Source organism: Cyphomyrmex costatus, unplaced genomic scaffold (assembly GCF_001594065.2).
Source record: "Cyphomyrmex costatus isolate MS0001 unplaced genomic scaffold, Ccosl1.0 scaffold33, whole genome shotgun sequence".
In the NCBI taxonomy this organism is placed as follows: Eukaryota; Metazoa; Arthropoda; class Insecta; order Hymenoptera; family Formicidae; genus Cyphomyrmex; species Cyphomyrmex costatus.
Window position 1 is genome coordinate 980,288 of NW_017277450.1, and position 19,412 is coordinate 999,699.

The 19,412-nt window shown below is 35.8% G+C and overlaps 3 protein-coding genes across 3 annotated transcripts; 1 reads left to right on the forward strand and 2 right to left on the reverse strand.

The window, feature by feature from the left end:
• Positions 1-341: 341 nt before the first annotated feature.
• Positions 342-4,666, reverse strand: Miox (Myo-inositol oxygenase). Its single transcript, XM_018542364.1, has 6 exons — positions 4,600-4,666; positions 2,660-2,846; positions 2,241-2,449; positions 1,654-1,790; positions 1,084-1,314; positions 342-515 (listed from the first exon to the last, which is right to left on the reverse strand). Exons 1-6 carry the CDS (start codon positions 4,615-4,617, stop codon positions 407-409), a joined length of 891 nt encoding a protein of 296 aa, XP_018397866.1. The 5' UTR covers positions 4,618-4,666; the 3' UTR covers positions 342-406.
• A 2,317-nt stretch (positions 4,667-6,983) lies between these two features.
• On the reverse strand, positions 6,984-12,878 carry su(w[a]) (suppressor of white-apricot). Its single transcript, XM_018542363.1, has 8 exons — positions 12,651-12,878; positions 11,362-11,531; positions 11,081-11,283; positions 10,777-10,999; positions 10,455-10,534; positions 9,468-9,632; positions 8,099-9,381; positions 6,984-7,282 (listed from the first exon to the last, which is right to left on the reverse strand). The coding sequence occupies exons 1-8, from the start codon at positions 12,845-12,847 to the stop codon at positions 7,120-7,122; spliced, it is 2,484 nt and encodes an 827-aa protein (XP_018397865.1). The 5' UTR covers positions 12,848-12,878; the 3' UTR covers positions 6,984-7,119.
• A 2,706-nt stretch (positions 12,879-15,584) lies between these two features.
• Positions 15,585-17,552, forward strand: lin (protein lines homolog). Its single transcript, XM_018542338.1, has 2 exons — positions 15,585-17,394; positions 17,529-17,552. The coding sequence occupies exon 1, from the start codon at positions 15,600-15,602 to the stop codon at positions 17,331-17,333; it is 1,734 nt and encodes a 577-aa protein (XP_018397840.1). The 5' UTR covers positions 15,585-15,599; the 3' UTR covers positions 17,334-17,394; positions 17,529-17,552.
• Positions 17,553-19,412: the final 1,860 nt, after the last annotated feature.

A 19,412-nucleotide genomic window follows, 5' to 3' on the forward strand; every position in this document is an offset into this window, starting at 1 on the left:
CCGGCCGGTCCGCGAACCGCGTGCGGAAATCGCGGAAGAATGTATTAGTCGACCAGCAATAGTTTGTCATGCAGATGTCAAATTCTCTTTCAAATACTATTTCTGAGTTCGTGTGAATTATACTTATATAGAGGAATGTAATTTTAGATAGGTATCGATATAAATAATATTATATATATGTAAATATGTTATATATGTATATTTATATGTTATTGTAAATCATATTGTTATATATATATTTACATATACGTATTATATATGTATATATATTTTTATACATGTCATATAGATTATATCTTATTAAAATGATAAAATGTTTATATATACACATATGTCTAAGAATAAAGTAAATTCATTTTGTTTGCATAAATAATCGCTATTAAAAATACAAACATATGTACTAGAATCACCACTCGATCACACCAGGAATGTATTCGTCAATCAATTTCTCGTAGTAAGGCCATAATTTTTCAATGTCCGGGATGGCGTTACTCTTGGTATAAAGATCAAATTTACTGTAACATTTTTTGCATCAAATTAATCGCACTAATAATATCTTTCCAAGTCTAATAATACTGTCCGATACGGATTTTAGACCACGAATGGAACTAAGTAATTTTCATAGATCTTTTGTCGTTGAAACGAGTCCGTAAATAAAATGGACCACGTTAGGTTTTTGAGAAAATTGAACCTAAAGGTATCAAAAATGACATTTTTTTTTAGTACTTTTAAGTTAAAATATCTAAAAACGTGACGTGATAAAGCAATTTTATTTACGAATTCGTTTTCAACGACAAAAAAATTATATATAATACGAAAGGAATCACTTTGTTCCGTTTGTGGTCTAGAAAAAAAGATTAAATTACAGTGTAATTTAATGCAATTTATATTTGAATTTTATCATTAGATAATTTTTATTACATTTTATAATAATCTGATATAATAAATTATAATCTGTAATTTAACAGAATCAGTAATTTTATTTTATTTATACTTTTAACTTCCGCAATCTTTATCTTCCTTATATTTTATTGCAATTAAAATGTATATGGTAGCTACTGATATGATATGATATCTACTTACTTAAATTCCATCACCCATTTCAGCATATCGAAATCTTCTGAAGTGCAGAAGTGCATGTAGTCACCACCAGCGTGCCAAGGGTAAAAGGAGTGATAACGGATCATAGCTAAAGCTTCCTTCGGTAATTTACTCTTATTGTGCACGAGTAAGCGGTATAAGTACTCGTCATGGCCCCATGACATCATCAGATTGGTTATTCCACACTTAGGTTTGTACATACCGTATTTTGTACTGCAACATAAATATTTCCGATATATAGCGCAAAATTTTTACAACTGTTTAGTTTAAATATTCTAATTGTCTTTACGCTTTGCCGTTTTATAAAAAATTTTATAAATTTACGATCAGTGCTTGGCATTAGAATTTTTCTTGGAACACTCTGCGTTTATATAAATGACGTATTTCCCTTACTCTCGTAAATATATTACGAGTAACACTTTGAACAATATGTTCTGTATACATCAGATTTTATTTTATATATATATATATATATAGATAAAAATAATAACTTTTGTAAATAATGAAATTTCGTTATCAAGCGAAAAACTATAGTAATTAGTTGGGACGTACTTGTAACGAGAATCTTTGCCGTCGGGATTATTATCAAAGCTCGTCGTTCTGTAGACAATAGAATCACCCCATGCACAACCGACAGGGAATGTGTCACCGACCACCGCCCACTGGGGCTCTCCGTGAAATGCCATCACCTGCAATACGATATATTTCTTATATATTGGCGAATTCAAAAATTTGTTACAGAAGGGGTTGCTATTAGCGCGCTCTAAATAAAATTTTTTAAAGGTCAAATATGAAAAGATAAAATATTATATTATTATTTAAATTGTTATATTAAAAAAGTATTAATTAAATATTTTTTAAATAGCATTTTCCCATCCTTCTGAAGACAGTTCATTATTTCTTTAATTTCTAAGACCTATTATCTCTTTGTTTTCTCTTTTCATTCCATTTTCCTTCAAACATTATTCTTTTATTATTACTTAACTATTACTATTTCCCTGAGGCCATGATTTCCCTAGAATCTTCTTTTAAAAATATTTATAGCAAAATATTATATATATTTTTAATATTTTAAGTAAAAATTGTATTAAAGTTAATTATTATAATATATTTTTATAGAGTTTTATATCTTGTCTCACTTTGCCAAGATCGTGAATTAAACCGGTAAGATGGAACCAGCTTTTATCCGGATGTTCCTCTCTGATGGATTCTGCAGTTTGGAACGCGTGAACAATATTTGGCATGCTCGTGTCCGGGTCGCTTTCATCCAAGAGATCGTTTAGTTTGAGCAGGGCGTCTTTCACTGACATTTTGAATTTATTAAACCGGAGCCAATCTCTCATGCGAGCTACAAAAAAACCAGAGATTCTGCTATTTCTATCTTCGTCGTTTTTCTAACTATATTTGGAACAATACAAATACATACAAAAAAATTGGAAAACTTTCATTTACTAATCTATTATCCATCTTATCTAAACAAATTTATCCATTTAAAGGTTACGAAAGTAAATGAAACGTAACAACATAATTGGGATTTATAATCTGCGTTTTAACTAACATTTCACGAACTCGACGGTTTGATTGGTGTGCATTAGTTCGTAAGTTCTGCGAACGCGTTCCTTGATAGGATCCTCAGAGTCTTCATCGAAATTACGGAATTCACTTTGCAGCTTTCCGGCGTATATTGGTTCAGGCCGAAGCTGCTCTGATGGATCCAGCATCGTAGTAAAACTACGGAGTTGTTTCTGTTAAAAAATTATTTAATTATCCATATATAATGAAATCTTCTCTTCAATTATTTCCTATTAATAAATTACTTCTACTTAGAAAATTGCAGTCATCACGTATTTCGTACGAGTTTTTTTCCACTGCAAAAATTGTAACACGAAGAAATTAGCACATGATTGCGCGAAATATTTGTTATTGTATATACAATACAAGATGTTCCGAAATCGGTAAATGAAAATACTTTAGCAAAAAAGTTCTCAAAAAATAAGTTAAAAATGTGTTGTTTTTCCAAATAATATAGTTTTTTAAATATAAACGTCTAAAAAGCAGCTAATTATAGATTATTTTAAAACTAGTCAATTATAGATTACGGTTAAACGACTGCTTATCCTTGAGTCATCACACGTGTGATTATTAAAAGTTTATGGCATAAAAAGGCAGTAAGACATAAGCTGCAGTAAAAGCAAATCAACATTTTGGATTTGCTACTGCTTATGTTATTGCCTTACGTCTTTAATTAAGTGATTCGCTTGTTGCTTACGTCTTAATGTCACATTTTTTGTGTGCCATAAACTTTGTAATTGCAGGTGGTGACTCACGAACACGAACGGGCGGATACCTTTTAATAGTAATAATTGTTCAATTTTAAACCTATTTATTTCAAACTACGCAGAACAAAAAATAGGAAATAAAAAGGATTAAGTAAAGAGAGATATCAACAATTTTAAATAAGATGTCAACAATTTTAAATAAAATGTAAATAAAAAAACAGTTAAATATACAAAAGTTCTAGAATATAATCTCGTATACATATCTTATATATATGATTTCTATATTTTGTTTTTAATTTTTATAGATTTCTTCCGTTTACGTTATAATAAAGAAAAAAATGTACATATAGATAAAATACATATATAGATACAAAAATGTAACATAGGTAAAAAAATAAAAATGTACATATAGATAAAATACATATAGATACAAAAATATAACACAGATAAAAAAATACGCAAAATAGAAAAAAGTTTATAGTATGTCATTTAGTTTTATGTTATTGCATACAATTTATTATATTTATTAACGAAACGGAACAAACGGCTACAAAATGTTAACCAGATGATTTCTTTATCCGGCTAAAAAAATTGATGAATTTAATTTGATTATTGACTTTGTTAGATTAAGAGAGATAGCTTATATATAAAATAATATAAAATTTTCTCCGTGTACAAAAGAGGATTTATAACGCAAATTTATGACGCAATCAGTACTGATATATATTGTGTAATACTGAATTATTAATCTCTTTTTCTAATTACACAAGATATATCTTGAGACACGAATTATGAAGCAAATTTCACACGTAATTTTATGATATCCGTAGAAAAAATTCTATACAAAAAAAGAATAAAATTCACAATGTATCTGCATAATATTTTAATCACGTATTTCATTAAAAAGTTCTATATATTTAACAATAATTTCCACTAAATTAAAGAATTTTTCATGTAAATTGCATAAAAAATAAATTCAGAAAGACACAATAAAGTTGTTAATTAAATGTCAAAAATAATACATATATGTAACAATTTGATCAACTGTATAAGTATCACCTGTTAAATTTACACACAAATTGAGGAATAATTTATAAAATAATAAAATTTCTGGAAAAATAGTCTTATTTCTCGCAGTGTTATTAAATCTTGAATTCCGAAATTTTAGGAACAAAATCGAGATATATGTCTATTTCGTTAATAACAAGTAGCAACTTACAGCTGTCGTGACGGACATTTCGTTACTGTGTGGTTACTAGTGGAAATGCAACTGCTGTCGATCTTACCCTGTGTAGAACTGCGAGTTAACTTATAAAGTCGAAGACAGTTCACCCTTGATCCCCGTATCGCTTGATGGGCCGACGATGGTGGTGGTAGTCACAAGCACAAATGTCAAATCACATCGCCGCTGTCTATCGCACCCTTCCCTCTCCATATTCCGTAATTCCAAACTATTGTAAACATGAGTATAGCAAACGAAATAAATTATTGTAAATTTTTATCTGATACCACATCATTGCAATTTACGTAAAAATTCGCGTCGTACAAATCGGTGCAGCGTATGACTTGCGTTTAATAATGCGATAAAATTACTGTTAAAAAATAAATTATTGCAAAATTTTATCTATCAAAATATCAAATCCCCACGATTATTAAATATGCAAATTATTGCGCCGTACAAGTCAGTCCTGCGTGATCTGCATTTAACGCGCCATGCGATAAAATTATTCAAGTATCTAAGAACGCTTTCAGATTCTCGTGAAATTTCCAATGCAGCTCAAGCAGTTCAAGTCAGACTTAATTTCTTAGATAAGCGAATGTCGTTACGTTAAAATCAAAATACGGTAATTATCGCGATAATTATAGAAATTGAACCAAAACAGATGTAAAAAGATATCATTTATCGTCAGTCGTGAATGACGTTCTTTATAATGAAAGAAATGATGACGCGATTCTATGAGCGCTTTGAAAAATAATTTACGACCGCAATTTCTTTATTTTAGAGATTTGCTTTCAATGTCTTGAATGAATGTCTTGTTCATATTTGCGTCCAAAGATTCGTCCAATCATAAAAAACAGCGAATTTTGCGATAACACGAAATAGTCTAACAATATATAATACGATATTTTAATAATAATATTCTAAACTAAAAAACAAGTTAAATAAATATGCGACGAATAAGAAAGCGTTTTAGAATACCTGATAATTTTTAACAGCAGTGGTTTCAAACTAAAAAAGAGGTGAGTTTCTTTTTTTATTTATCAAAAAACACAGAACAATATAAAACAATGAAACAAATGAATGCCGATAATAGCAAATAAATCTAAAAATAAATATCTAAATTGTGTCTACTCATAGATCAACAATTTTTGTAACACTGATAATAGTGACGTATATAAATAGTTCGTTTAACCGTGTTGCCATGATGCTCGGTTGACACTTGGCGCAACCGACGTGCGAATGATGTCAAATATATAATAGAATTGTTACCATTCCACGACAAATGGATTCAATTGCCACGCGTTTATGGGTTGCGCGTGGTGCGTAAAGATCTCTAAGGATTCAGCCGCCGCGTGAAAATGCGATGACAGGATGATGAGAAAATGATATAACATTAGTATTTCACGAATGCAAAATATAGTACAATATTTACAATTTGCGCCAAGCGTGGAAATATACAATTCGATAACCTTTGATATTGCATAATATCGCCAGCTTTATATGACTCTCACAGAAAACCGTATGATCGTTATATATATTATCGAAATTACTGTAATTCATCGTAAACACAAATATTTTTTCAAACATATTAAACTTTAAATAATATTTTGTACATTTAAAAACTAATTTACCTTTCACATATCATTTTCAACTCTAATTTTCAACTAATATATAATTCTTTTATAGAGTGCTAAAAATCGGCTTAGAAAAATAAAGAAAAGAGAAAGAAATTTTAGTATATTTACGTCATATTATGTAAAAAATTAAATATGTGCATAATTAAATTTCTTATCCATTCCATTTCTCCAAACTTTCCCTTTTATACATGAATAATACTTTTAAGGCTTTTGCGGGTATTTTCTTCAGAAGTGTCAAAGGGTTTACGGGTTATTGTCATGATTCATTGTTAATGCCAACGATTCATGAACCTTGTCATTCACGATACAGTATCAATGCGTTCCTCACCCTGGGTAACGATCATGTAACTTTTTCTTTATAGCAGAAACGTGAAACTTTTGATGTATATATGTATTTATACACACATGTGTATGTATATATGTATATACACACAAACAATTTTCACTTTTTACATTTCTGTCCTAGGGAAAAAGTTACATAATCGCTATCCTAATGAATTGAATGGCAAGATTCATGAAACATTGCATTAGCAATGGATCACGATGGCGATAACTCATATACATATAAATAGTTGAAGGAAATTCAGGAATAGGAAAATCGGTAAACAGTTGAGCAGTAAATAAATAAGCGACTTCGAAAAATGATATAATCGGATGAATGAGTAATGGAAAATATATGTAAGAGGCGCAAAAGGTATACTGCAAACACCTTGAAAGATTAAAGAGTAAATTCTTCATATTTCTTCATGACAAAAGTGGTATCAAATTTGTCGCTGTTACAATACGCGATTATGATAGACGTTATTTATAATAAGTTGGATGTATGTACGTATATACATTTTTTACGTAAACTTATTTAAATCAAGCGAAGATACGATCATCAAGGCGAGCTGGAGTCCGAGTAGCTTGTGTTACTCTCCCGCCGCCGTGAATTGTATCGGTGTCTGTGCGAGGGACTGCGTGAGCGTGATCTATGCCGCGAGGATGACTTCTTGCTCTTCTTAGATCTGTGCGAGCGAGAGGAACTTGAACTGTCGTAATTGCTGGAAGTAAACGTGAACTTCATAATTATAATAATAGTGCAAATTAAAAAGCGATGTTTTAAAAGCAAAACTACAAGTGAGACTATATGTTTAGCAATAAATAATTTCGAAAGAATGCACATTAAAGGTAAAATTAAACTATTAGTAAATAATATAATGTAATTACAATGAGCATATATACAAGGGGGACAGATAAAATAATGTGAATATCTAGAAAATAGATTCGTTTTATAAAGAAAAGGTTGATTTGTTATTTGTCTTTAATAAAGATTTTATCCTTGTTAGAAGATACATATTATAGTATATTATAAGATATTATACAGTTTGAATAGTGTAGCAATCACTACAAGCAATGCTATATACAACATTCCTGTAGCAGAATATTTTCTAATTGCTTAAAAGATATTGAAGGAGGAAATCTTTTTCTCATTCTGCTCTTCAAGATAAAATGATTCGAATATTTAAATCACGCAATTGCAAGAAAGGTATTGAAGTTCTCAAAGATACAACTATTTTAGAAAATAGAGTAAAAAACAAATTTCTTCCATCTATATTTATATAATTGAAACATGATCTACTAAGAGAATACCATTGATAATTATTTAAACATTATGTGACTTTATTTCACCAAGGATAAAATGGGTATTAAAAGCAAATGATGACTCAACCTCTTATTAATTAATATTTTATATATTTCTTAGATGCTTATATTATTTTATTTTCTGTATTTCTTTAAATAGACATAATAGAATTTTAAACTTCATACTGCTTTATTCACATATGTACTCAATGTTACAATTAAATAATTTCAATTACCTTCGATGAGAACTTTTCTTTTTCTTGTGTTTCTTGTGCAATTTGTGCCTGTCTGTGCGACTTCCACTCCGACTCCTTGAGCGTTGTCGCGACCTTTTGCCACTCAAGTCTGCGCTTTTCAATCGATCCATTAAAGAATTAGTGCACGTTTTGGTATCTTGTGAAGATTTGTCTTTATTGTCCTCCAGAGATGGTGAAGGCACAGAGTGTACTTCGTCCGAATCGTCCTTTCGAGAATTCGGATTTACCGTGGTAGAACCGGTCTTAAGTGTTGGTGTCTGGATGTTGCTGAGAAATATAGCAGCTCTCTTTTTTCTTTCGAGTTGCAACTGTCGTTCTTTGGAAAGTAATTTATCTCGTGCAGCCGCTGCCAGCTTATCTTTGATCCTGTCTTCTTGTGCTTGTTTCTGCCTGATCTCCTTCTGACAATCCTCGAGAATATCGTCCGTCAAGTCCACCAACTCTTTGTCATCGCTCTTCAGTTTCTTTTCTGATTTCGGTAGATCTTTGTCTCCAATGGCAATCGAAAAACTCGGATCGACTGTGCTATCTTCAGGCGAACCGGGTTTGGAGTTAGCATCCTTTTTGTCGCTCTGCATCTCTTCATCGCTCTCCTCCAATGGTAAGGCGTTCCTCTTCTCGATTACCGTGCTTTCCCCATCTTTCGGCTTTTTGATGGAGAATGATACAGTGGTAATTTGCTTCGCAGATCCTGAGCTCTGTTTCATTTTCGAATCACCGCCGTTCTTCTTCTTTGCTTGTATCATTTTCACTCGCTTCTGAACTTCCTCCATTCGCTGTTGCTTCTTCTGCAGTTCCTCCAGTTTTTTCTGCTTTTCCTCCTGTGGTTCCTGTTTTTGCAATAATTGTTCCTCCGTCAACACTTTCGGATTTATAGCACCCTCGTTCACAGTTAACTTGTGCGCGTAATAACCATGATACTGATGGGACAGCTCCAAGAAATTGAATCGAGGATCCCCTTTGTTCTTCACGATCGTTTCGAAATCGCGCCCGTTCTTCGCTACATAACTCGCCATTTTGTCAATGATGATCTGAACATCTGCTGGTGGTACGATAAAGGACGGTCGGCTTAATGGTTTTTGCGCAGGTATCCCATACGGTACCAACGGGGTGGGTGTCTCCTTGGGCGATGCGGTTTGCGATGTGGCAGTATCGTTTAATGTAATTGGCATGGCAAGTTGTGAAGGTGATTGCATTTGTCCATTTGACCCATATATAACTGGACCATGTGAGTACTGCATGGGCGTGGTATAAGAATAACCCTGAAAAAGTTGTAATATAATAAAAATAACATTAAAATGTTCATACTTTGAATTATCCTACTATTAACATGATGTTAGAATTCTACCTGTGGTGACATCGAGTGATATCCTGCAGACGACATTGACTGCATCGCCACATCTAACCCCTGTGGTGTCTTAGATGGTGGTGGTTTCCCCGTAATCTTGTTCACGAGCATAGAATATGCGCAATCCGCTGATGGCTTATACTGTATGCTCGGTATACTAGGTGCCTATAAACGGAAAGAATTCTCTTATAATAGTTCTATATGTATTTTTTTAGTCTATTTTAAATTTATATATTTAATATATGATATCCGTTAAAGTACAATTAGAAATATAATGCATCTGTTATTACATATTTACGTTATATCTACGAATATAAATTTTAGATAATTTAAAAAGATATGAGGAAATTATTTAAAAAAAAAGCTTTTAACATACAATTGCAATTTATAAATAGTGAGCAATTTTAATAATAATAATTATTATGTATATTGTACTTGCAAATTTAGAAACCTATTCTATAATTCTTAATAACTGTAATCCTATAGTTACAATTGTTAAGAGTTACGGAACTTATATTAACTATATTTAAATTTTGTTTATTATATTATTTCTTTATTAATCAGTGATAAAATGATAAATGAAAAAATATTAAATGTATTTGTTGAATTTTTTTACTATCATTTATATATTGAACGCGTACGGAAAAGGATTGTCAAGGAAAATTTTTATTTTAAATGGTGCAATAAATGAATAAATAAAAATGTACAAGAATAGATCAAATGCATACCAAAATCAGTCCTGGAAGCAGAAATATTTTACATATAAATTAGTGTTGGAGAGTATTAATAATATTTCATCCTACTGTGTGATCCGTGTGAATTTCGAGATTGCCATTCTTAAAAATAATGTAGTTTAGCTAGATATCTTCATACTTTGAACTATCCCGAACATAAAGTTTTTCAGCATGAGAGTGCAGAGACCGCTTATGCATTTTTAAGAACAGATTAATGTATAACGTACAAAATAATATACCGTGCAAAACATACCGCTTCAATCTTGGTAAGCGATGATGCGAGACTTGGATGCAGATACGATTCGTCATCATCGTCAGATTCTTCCTCGGGTTCTTGAAAGAAAGGAAAACAATAAGACTCATGCACATCTCAAGATCATCAAGATGGATTATGATAGGTTACCAATTAGAGTATTAACAAAAATTTATGGCAATACTTACGGTAAGAAAAAATTAAGTAGAATCAAAGTAGGTGTGGGTAATCAAATCCTGCTTTATGTTGCTTCAATTACTTCAACTCAACTTCAATATAATTACTATAAGACATTGCTTGTTATAGAAAATGATATGCATACCGGATTCTTCTTTCTCAGGTTGTTTTTCAGGATTATATTTTCCACTCTTGATAGCATCGAGGACATATTTGTAATATTGATGGAGCGGCTCGTCTATCGATAGGAACGCGAATTGTGGATTGTTTGCCTGTTTCGTCTTTATGAGGATTTCCAATTGGCTTCCGTGTTGACTTATAAACAGCGCTGTTTTCATTATAATGGCATTCAGTTTTTGTGTTTCCGGCTAAACATTCACGAAGTCAATATATTATATAATCATATTATTTAATACTTATAAAAAAGTTAATGCAAAGTGACATCTTACCAGGATCATTCCTTCGGGAATTTCCAGTTCAGGCGGTGGCACAAATGCCTGATCTTCCTCTTGCGAACCCTCCGATTGTTTCGGGCTCTGAGAATCCTCGCTAGAAGCTTTATGACCATTTTCATCTTCATTGTAATTATATCCTACTTGATTGTACGAAGATTCAGAATCCAATGCTTGATGCAATCTCTTTATCTCTTCTTCTACAATGTAAATTTGGAATTAAACTTTTGTGACATTCAAGAAACATAATTAAAACGTTCTTGAAAAAAAAAAATTACCATGATACATGGATTCTTCAGCATCATTGTTGTAGATGGACCGATACCGCTCTTCATCACAGAGTTGCTCTACTTTCAGTTCTTCCTCGGTAAATATCGTCCGTTGATCAAAACCACCTGGTGGTGGCTCGTGAATCCGTAAGTCAGCCAGTGCCCCTCGTCCATCGTACCTATACACATACAATACATCTGTTAGAGGAAGAAGATGATATCGTTTTAATTGTTTTCATATATAGTTGATCACAGCATCTGGAAATGTTAAGTCAAGCAGTAAATCCCACCAAAGCGATTTCTCTGAAATAGAACAGAGCTATAAAGGATGCCTCGAGTAACGTTTTTATCTCTGCTTTTTCGAAATATCAATATACTACAATAATATGGACAAATATTTTACATATATATATATATATATAATTCTATTCCAAGTAACACGATTATCATTACTAAATTACGATGTTAGACTTAATTACATTTAATTTTAAATTTAGCATACAGATACTAGGATGTAGAGATCTATTATATCTTGTTACATATACGTGTTAAAGATTGATATAACGAAACATGGATGTGATTCAGTCTATTGTAAATTAGGATGCGTTTCACTTAACACTTGGAACGCTCATGGAAGCTTTTCATTCTTGTTTATCAAGTATTAAACAAGGACAAATAATACTCACAAGCGCTGCGAGTACAAAGTGGAACGCAATTGAACATACACGCATGTGCGTATTATAGACTGTCAAAGAAATTCATAACTGTAAGCTTGCGAGTATAAGTAACAATATCCTGTTGCGCGTCTCTCAAGGCAAAGCCCGAATCTAATGTGCGAATACATACCGTGCTGAGCGGTTGTATAAATACCTACAACCGTCAGCCTTTGCCCATTTGTCTCTCAACGCCGTGTCTCACCTTGCTGCTGCACAGGCGGCCAGCCATAAGCGTCACGTCTCACCACAGCACCCGTGCAGAGCGCGTAAATCGCGCTGCCACACTGCGCGTTTTTCACAGCCGAGAGAACACCTGCGGAAGCCTTAAACAGTCTCCAGTTTGCTTATCCAGAGATTAACGATGAGAAGGGGGACCTCGCTTTTTCGCTTCTAAATGCAGTACTTGGTTTTGGTTTATTTTTGTTTTCGAATTTGGTGGTCGGTTTGTTTTGCGGTCGAGGTCAGTCGTTACTTTTTTTTTCGTTACGTTTCGTCGTCGGGGAAACGTAACGGTGCGTGGTCATTTATGGCATGAGAACAAATATCCTAGATGAGAAATTTGTCTAGGTTAGAGAAACGGACCTGTCTATCCTCAACGTGTTATCGCCCATCCATGGTATCAAATGCTTTCCCTGATCAATCATTTTCGCCTTGTCATCATCGCGAAATAATTTGCAGCTATATCCAAACACCAACAGCTCCTGCGGTTCCTCGTCGCTATTCTTTTTACGCAGAATGCCCGAGTCTACCATCCACCGTTGGCTTTTCGAGGACGCCATTTTCCGTTTTAACTGCTCCGATCCGACTCATCTGTGGAGGTGGACTGCTTCGAGGCTCGCGAGTGGTTTCGAGCTTCGAGCACCTTCGAGTCAATTCGACCGGATGATGACGCCGGGTGACTGAACGATCGAGGGACGGAAGCGCAAAGGGAAACGCGCGTTACTCCCATTTCCGAGATGCGCGCGCACGGAACGCGAGGAACGTTTATGTTCGAATAACCATTTAAAATTTGTTATCGAAGAAAATTTGGCGTACAATAAACGCTTTTAAATTCTTAAATATTTAATTCTTTTCAAGTTCTCTCTTTTTAATTCTTAAATATTTAAAATATTTAAATATTAAATATTGCAACTCCGTGAGTTATTTAAATATTAAATATCTGAGCATGCGATACAATTACAAAATGATGTGAACTTTTCACAAGATTGAGCCTGTTCTTTTTTTTTCTGAACTACACTGAGAGGAATGTAGTTTTTTGAATAATATTTGCTAAATATTTACTAAATGTATATATTTATTTGGTACACAAGAACCATTCATTTGATTTAACGATCATTTATTCAGTAAATATTTATTCATTATAAATAAATATCAAACAAATATTTGTTCAAAATATTTTTTTCTCAGTGTAGAGTGCACTGGAGAACTTTCTTTCTCGTTTTAATCAAATATCAAGAACGTATGTACATCTATTTTATTTGAAGTTCTAAAAGTGTATTCTAGTACAATATATCTATTTTATTTAAAGTTACATAAAAGCGTATTTCTGTTTGACAGAAAAGAAATGTTTTTTCCCCGAGAAAAGGACGTCTTGGAACCGATTCAAATCGCCCGCCATGGCGCTAACGTTGGACGGCCGGGCGGGGGCGTGCCGATCGATGCTGAGTTGCCGATGATCGCGCGCTTATTTATCGCACGGCATTTCGTTACGGGCGACTTTTATCAGCGATAAACGGCGTATTTCGCGCCCGTGGATCATCATACGCAACGGCGTGCGCGTCCGCCGGCAATTGGCCGCGCGGCAGCACCGCGTACCGCCCCCTCAGTACGTTATGGAATGCGCGACGGACTGCTACCGTGTTACGCGGCTCCGCACGATGCCCGGCCGTAGAGGCACGCCAACGGACCGGAATACGTACGTGCGACGCGGCCGCGGCCACGACGTTTCGCCGCCCGACATAGGACACGGTACGCGCCCCCGCCGTCAACCGTCGTGCACCGTTCGACCGTTTGTCGATCACGCGAGTCCCCGTGTCATTTCTCGCCGCCGCCGTCGCCGTCGGTAGCACATCGTATACGTGGCAACAGAGCGAGTGTGGCCGCTGTGTCGTGCGAGCGCTGTGTGCTCCGTGGGTGTCACTTCCTAGTCCGCGAGGGATCCCGTGCGTTGGCCCCCCCCCCCCCCCCCCCAGTTTAATCGCGTACCCCCCCGCGTAACGTACGGCGCGTCTCGTGCGCCGGAACGGGGATCGTCGGCCAACCTGTGTCCAACTCGACGCGCGACGAGGACGGGGACGGGGAGAGGTGAACGAGACGCGAAGCGACGCGACGCCGCGGATCCCCGTGTGTGATCGGAACCCTCGAGGGGGTGCGCCAAACACGTCGCCCACCGACAGCGGAACATCGCCGTCGTCGACCCGGTATGCTAAGTTAGTTCCGTTGCGCGCGCGATCTGCCATTGAAGACCCCTCTCTTGTCTTGGAACGAGGGAATTCCTGGATCTCGGGAAATCGCGAGTTCAGCGTTGTCGAGCACGTTGCCGAAGGATATCCAGTTACCGTTCGCGACGTCTTCTAGGAGTCGAGAAGCAGTCCCCTCTCGCGGCGAGGATAATGCGGTGGGAATTTATAATGGTGTAAGTTGGCTTGTTGCCTACTGGCTTCTGGTGTTACACGTCAGTCATCGTCTACCATGCTTCTGCCGTGTTGCTAGTATCTAAGGTGACTTGGCGTTCGTACAAAGGAATGCGCGTAACGTTTTTAAGCTCACAGGGCCAATAATAAAGCAGATAAATTGCATAAAAAGACAGAAAGATGTTGATTTGAAAGAATTAATGTGTCAAAGTGTATAATCATTTGGTAATACTGCAGGTGCAGGTAATAAATCTTAATTATTTTATTTTTCTGTTTAGAACGTCAATCTTATTCAAGCGTTTGTATGACTTTCTTCGTAAGAGTCCTATGAAATATAAAAAATAAGTATAGATCTAGAATTTACATAATAGTAATATTTGGACTGTGTTTCAAAATTTGCCAGTAGTAGAAATCTATAGTGCGTTCAATGTAAACTGTAGACTTTGCACTAGACAGTGAATTTTGTCATGTAAGTTGAAGAAATTGGCTACGTTCAGCAGAAAAAACAGCAGTTTTGCAACTGTTGCAAAATTCCTTAATACGATTGGTCTTAGTTACTTACTGGATCTAAATGTATAATCAATCATATCAAAGAATTTTACGACAATTGCAAAGCTACTTTTTTTTTACTGAATGCAGTCACTGTAAATTTCACCGTAAACTAAGTCCTATCTTGACATACAAGTTGAAGTAATAAATTTTTATTCTATTTGTAACAGGCATTCCCGTTGGGCCTGCATATCAGCTGACTTACAATGGCTGACTACAATGGACTGACACAGAATACAATTGACTTGGTACTCGGATGCTCCTCTCTTTGTGGCATCACTTGCATAAAAAAGCTAGCTTGACAAGAGTTGATGGTGCACCGTGTCGCTGTTGTCCTCCAATCAACGTAATGGAGGAGCCAGTTAAGAAGAAGCAGCGCATCGAGGTTAGCGCGGGCAGCAAAAACTTGCTCACCGACATCGAGGAATTGCAGAGAAATCTACTTGCTCGATGCTTATGCAATATGCCGGAAAGCAGTTTGCGCAAGCCGTTCACCACCTTCACAGTGGAAGAAGCTGACGGTAGCATCCGTTATGCCGTTCTGTCTGACTGGGACACGGTTCAAATCTTGGAATATCTTAGCGCCCTGCAGCTACTGTTCGACCTTGCCATCAAGCAAAACACGAAAAATGTTATGTGCAAACGAGTGGCAGACGTCTGCGACGCAGTTGCGCGGAACGAGCACGGCATCGTCGATCAGATTATCGATCTGTCTTACACGACCAACAAGTTCGTGTCGTATGCAGCGAGTCGCGTGCTTGCATCATTCTTCATTGTTACGAGAGACAATGTAGAGACCGCCTGGCTGGAGAAACTCATGCAGTTCCTAGTTAATACACACTCGCCCAACCAGATGCTGTTCACTTTGGATGTTGTCAAGAGAGTGGTCGAGCATAAAGACTGTAGTATACATCCAGAGGATGGAGATACATATGTGCCACCACCCGGTTGCAACACGTTTGTCATCACCGACTTTGATAGTACAACGGTCAAAGCGATGTGTGTGAAGGCTCTCGAGTCTAAGTGGACCATTCTTGTGTCCAAGTTCAATGACATTCTCGGGGCGTACACACCGCAACACGCGTCTGTTGTCATCACGTTCCTGCATTTATGGGAGACGATCATCTCGGTCAAAGCCAATCTTTCTGTCATCGACACCAAGACGTTTTACTCGCAGCTAAACAATCTCGTGGTATTATTGAATGCCAACGTGCCAGGCGTAATTTGGCGACATTTGCTTAGACTCTTTAACGAGGTACTGTGCTATGGTAGCACTCTGGCATTACAAGATGTACTACCGGACGAGCCATGCTCCTTAGCGCACCTGATCGTGCGCGCCGTCAAGGATTGGCGTCTACTCGACGCGTTGCCGTACCGTCATGGTTCTGGCAGGTTTGGTGGTGGCACCAGCGAGGGTGATCGTCCTCTGCTGCAGAAAATGGTGCTGTTAGTGCTGAAAAGCGTCGCCGTGACAGTACGGGAGACGCGCAGCGATTCCAGTGACTCATCCCTCGGTTCTGAAGTCGAGGATCTCGACGAAGATATGGCGGTGATCGAGAGGAGTATCCGCGAGGTACTTCGTCAACTGGATCAGTGCGTAAAGGCGTTGATGCCCTTCCATCCAGAGATGCCACTGTCGCAATGGGTCGTCCGGATGTTTCATGACCAGGATGATTTTCTCATTGAGGGTATGGTTTGCTGCCTGGATGTTGCGGTGGGCTTATTCTATCGAGGTCCACCACAGAATGATCTAGGCCAGATGCTCAGCCCTACATTGACTTTTGTGCAATTCATCCAAGGTGTGTCGCACGATCCGAGCATTCTGCTGGATCTTCTTGTCAGCAACGAGACTTGCTTTCTGTTGTATCTCTTGCGATTTCTCAAATATATTAAGCGTAATTGGATTGAATTCGTCAGGTGCTGCGGCCGTGAACTAGATAACACCATGACTATACTGATAAGACTACGACTATCTATTGATCGGTTGGTGTCCAAGAATCTGTTCCCCTATAACATTATTCCGGTTCTTCGTCTACTTGAGAAATGCGAGTCCTTTTACGAGGGTAACGTGGAGAACGGGTAATCTCGTGTACAAACATAAAAGATGTTTGGAGAGATTCGAATCGTCACCAAGTCGACTGAGTGTGTGTACAAATTGTATAAACCGAAGTATTCTCCGATCTTAGCTGGAAATATCTGGCTATACTCGGGGAGAATGTTTCCATTTATATAATTCCGTTCATACTGGATTTTGCCATCTGTAAAATATCATGTGTAGTGTACAGATTGCCGCATACCGTCCCGTAAACGCGAAACGGCCGGATTGACTCGCCGATTCGTCTTCTTGAATTGTTCGAGCACCGATGTCTCCAAGGACAAGATGTCTCCAGTGCTTAAAAAGCTCAAGAAGATGAATGCGTTTCTTATTTATTAGTCTTTAGCGAAATTTTTCAATATAGCTGGAATTGCAAGATGGAGGAACTTCCGTCTGTTTAGGAATCAACGAAGTGTTGAGAATTATTCAATCGCGATCAAGTCGGAGTACAAAAAAAAAAGAACGAAACTCGCGTTGATTAAGTCTCAAAACGAAACTTTGTGTCTTACAGAAATCTCATACTGGTCAATTTAATATTAGAAGTTACTTATTTTAAAATTATTAAACAGTTCCAGTCAGCCAAATCTGTTAAAAACTAATTTTGTTAAATGTTTATTTTTTATCAACAAATTTTGTTGATAAAAAGTATCAAATTTGATGTAAATTCTGTTACATTCAATGAATATTAGCAAATTGATAACAGGTATAGAACAAAATATGAGAATAAATTGTTGATAAAATTGTACAAAATTTGTTGATAATCTGACAGTAAATTGACAATAAGAACCAATCAAACTGATTAAAAGCTTTGCTTGGTTTTTGCTGATAATTTTAGCAAGCTTTAGCAACAAAATACAGACTTAATGCAATTGATGTCAATTTGCTGAATATTTTGATTGAAGTTGCTGATATTTCGCTGACTGGGAATGTTTTTAATACTCGAAATAAATAATCAATCACTACTTTCTAGTATTAAATTTCTGTAAGGGGTGGTGTTAATGAATTATGTTTCTGGCAAAGCACCATTGAAAACATATTGATGTATACCGCTAGTGTAATATTTATATGTATACTTCGAGAGCTATTTGTACAATTTCCAGTCACATCTGTAAATGTAACTTTATTGTATTTTGATAATACCTGAGAAATCTGTACATATCTCACAAGCATCAGAACCGATTTTGTACCAAGTTTTGTTGGACGAAGTTACATAATTTTTCAATAATTCTGAAGGAAATGAAAAGAGAAAACTCTTCTTATATTAGTTTCGCATAAATTATAATGTAGCAAGTATGGAAAATGTATCACGTAGAAAATTGTGTTGTCGTCAGGTCTGGTCTCATACAGCTTAAGGAAAAATACATTTTGTCATATTCCTAATTTAAGAGCCAAACTCTCTGAAAAATAACGTAAAATATAATTTGCAAATGTCAATGATGTGGAGAATACTTCCGATTAGCATTTTGTATTATTCGTACTCTATTACAAACGAAAAATTAAATCTCTTTACGATATTTAAAATCTAAGTGAAAGAAAAAAAAAAATGACAGTTATTCGCAGTTGTTTCGAGATTTCGGATAAAACGTAACTGTAAATAGTGACATTAACAACGCTATACAGGTGTGCTACGTATTCTACATAAGATTTCCTTCTGTAAGTAATGTAATACACTAAAATTCTCACATTTTTACTTTTATAATTGTGGTGTCGTTAATTCAATCTCCTCCTGTAATTAAGAGATGCAAGAATCGTCCTTGTAATTTTACAGCAACATAGACTCCATGATTTGCGGAAAGATCAGATTCGACTGCAGCTGGAAGATATTTCTTTTTTTCAATCAAATATTTATTATCATTTTTCCCAAACGCCAGTCAAATACAATTGCCACTGTCGAAACTTATGATTATAATGTGTAGCCTGGCAGATTGTCGTGATATCCCACGGTTAACCCTTTGTGTCACGACTGATTTTTTCAAAATCGACTTTGTATCCTGGGATTTTTCAGATCACCGATTACGAATCAGAAATCAGAATTTTTAAATTCAAAACCAACTATGGCGCTTTACT

Excerpts from the sequence above, each read along its gene's own strand:
- lin (XM_018542338.1), top strand. The coding sequence starts at position 15,600 with ATGGAGGAGCCAGTTAAGAAGAAGCAGCGCATCGAGGTTAGCGCGGGC.
- Miox (XM_018542364.1), bottom strand. Across the intron at positions 2,450-2,659 it reads AACCGTCGAGTTCGTGAAAT|CTCGCATGAGAGATTGGCTC; the intron begins GTTAGTTAAAAC and ends GTTTTTTTGTAG. Across the intron at positions 1,791-2,240 it reads TAATTCACGATCTTGGCAAA|GTGATGGCATTTCACGGAGA; the intron begins GTGAGACAAGAT and ends ATCGTATTGCAG.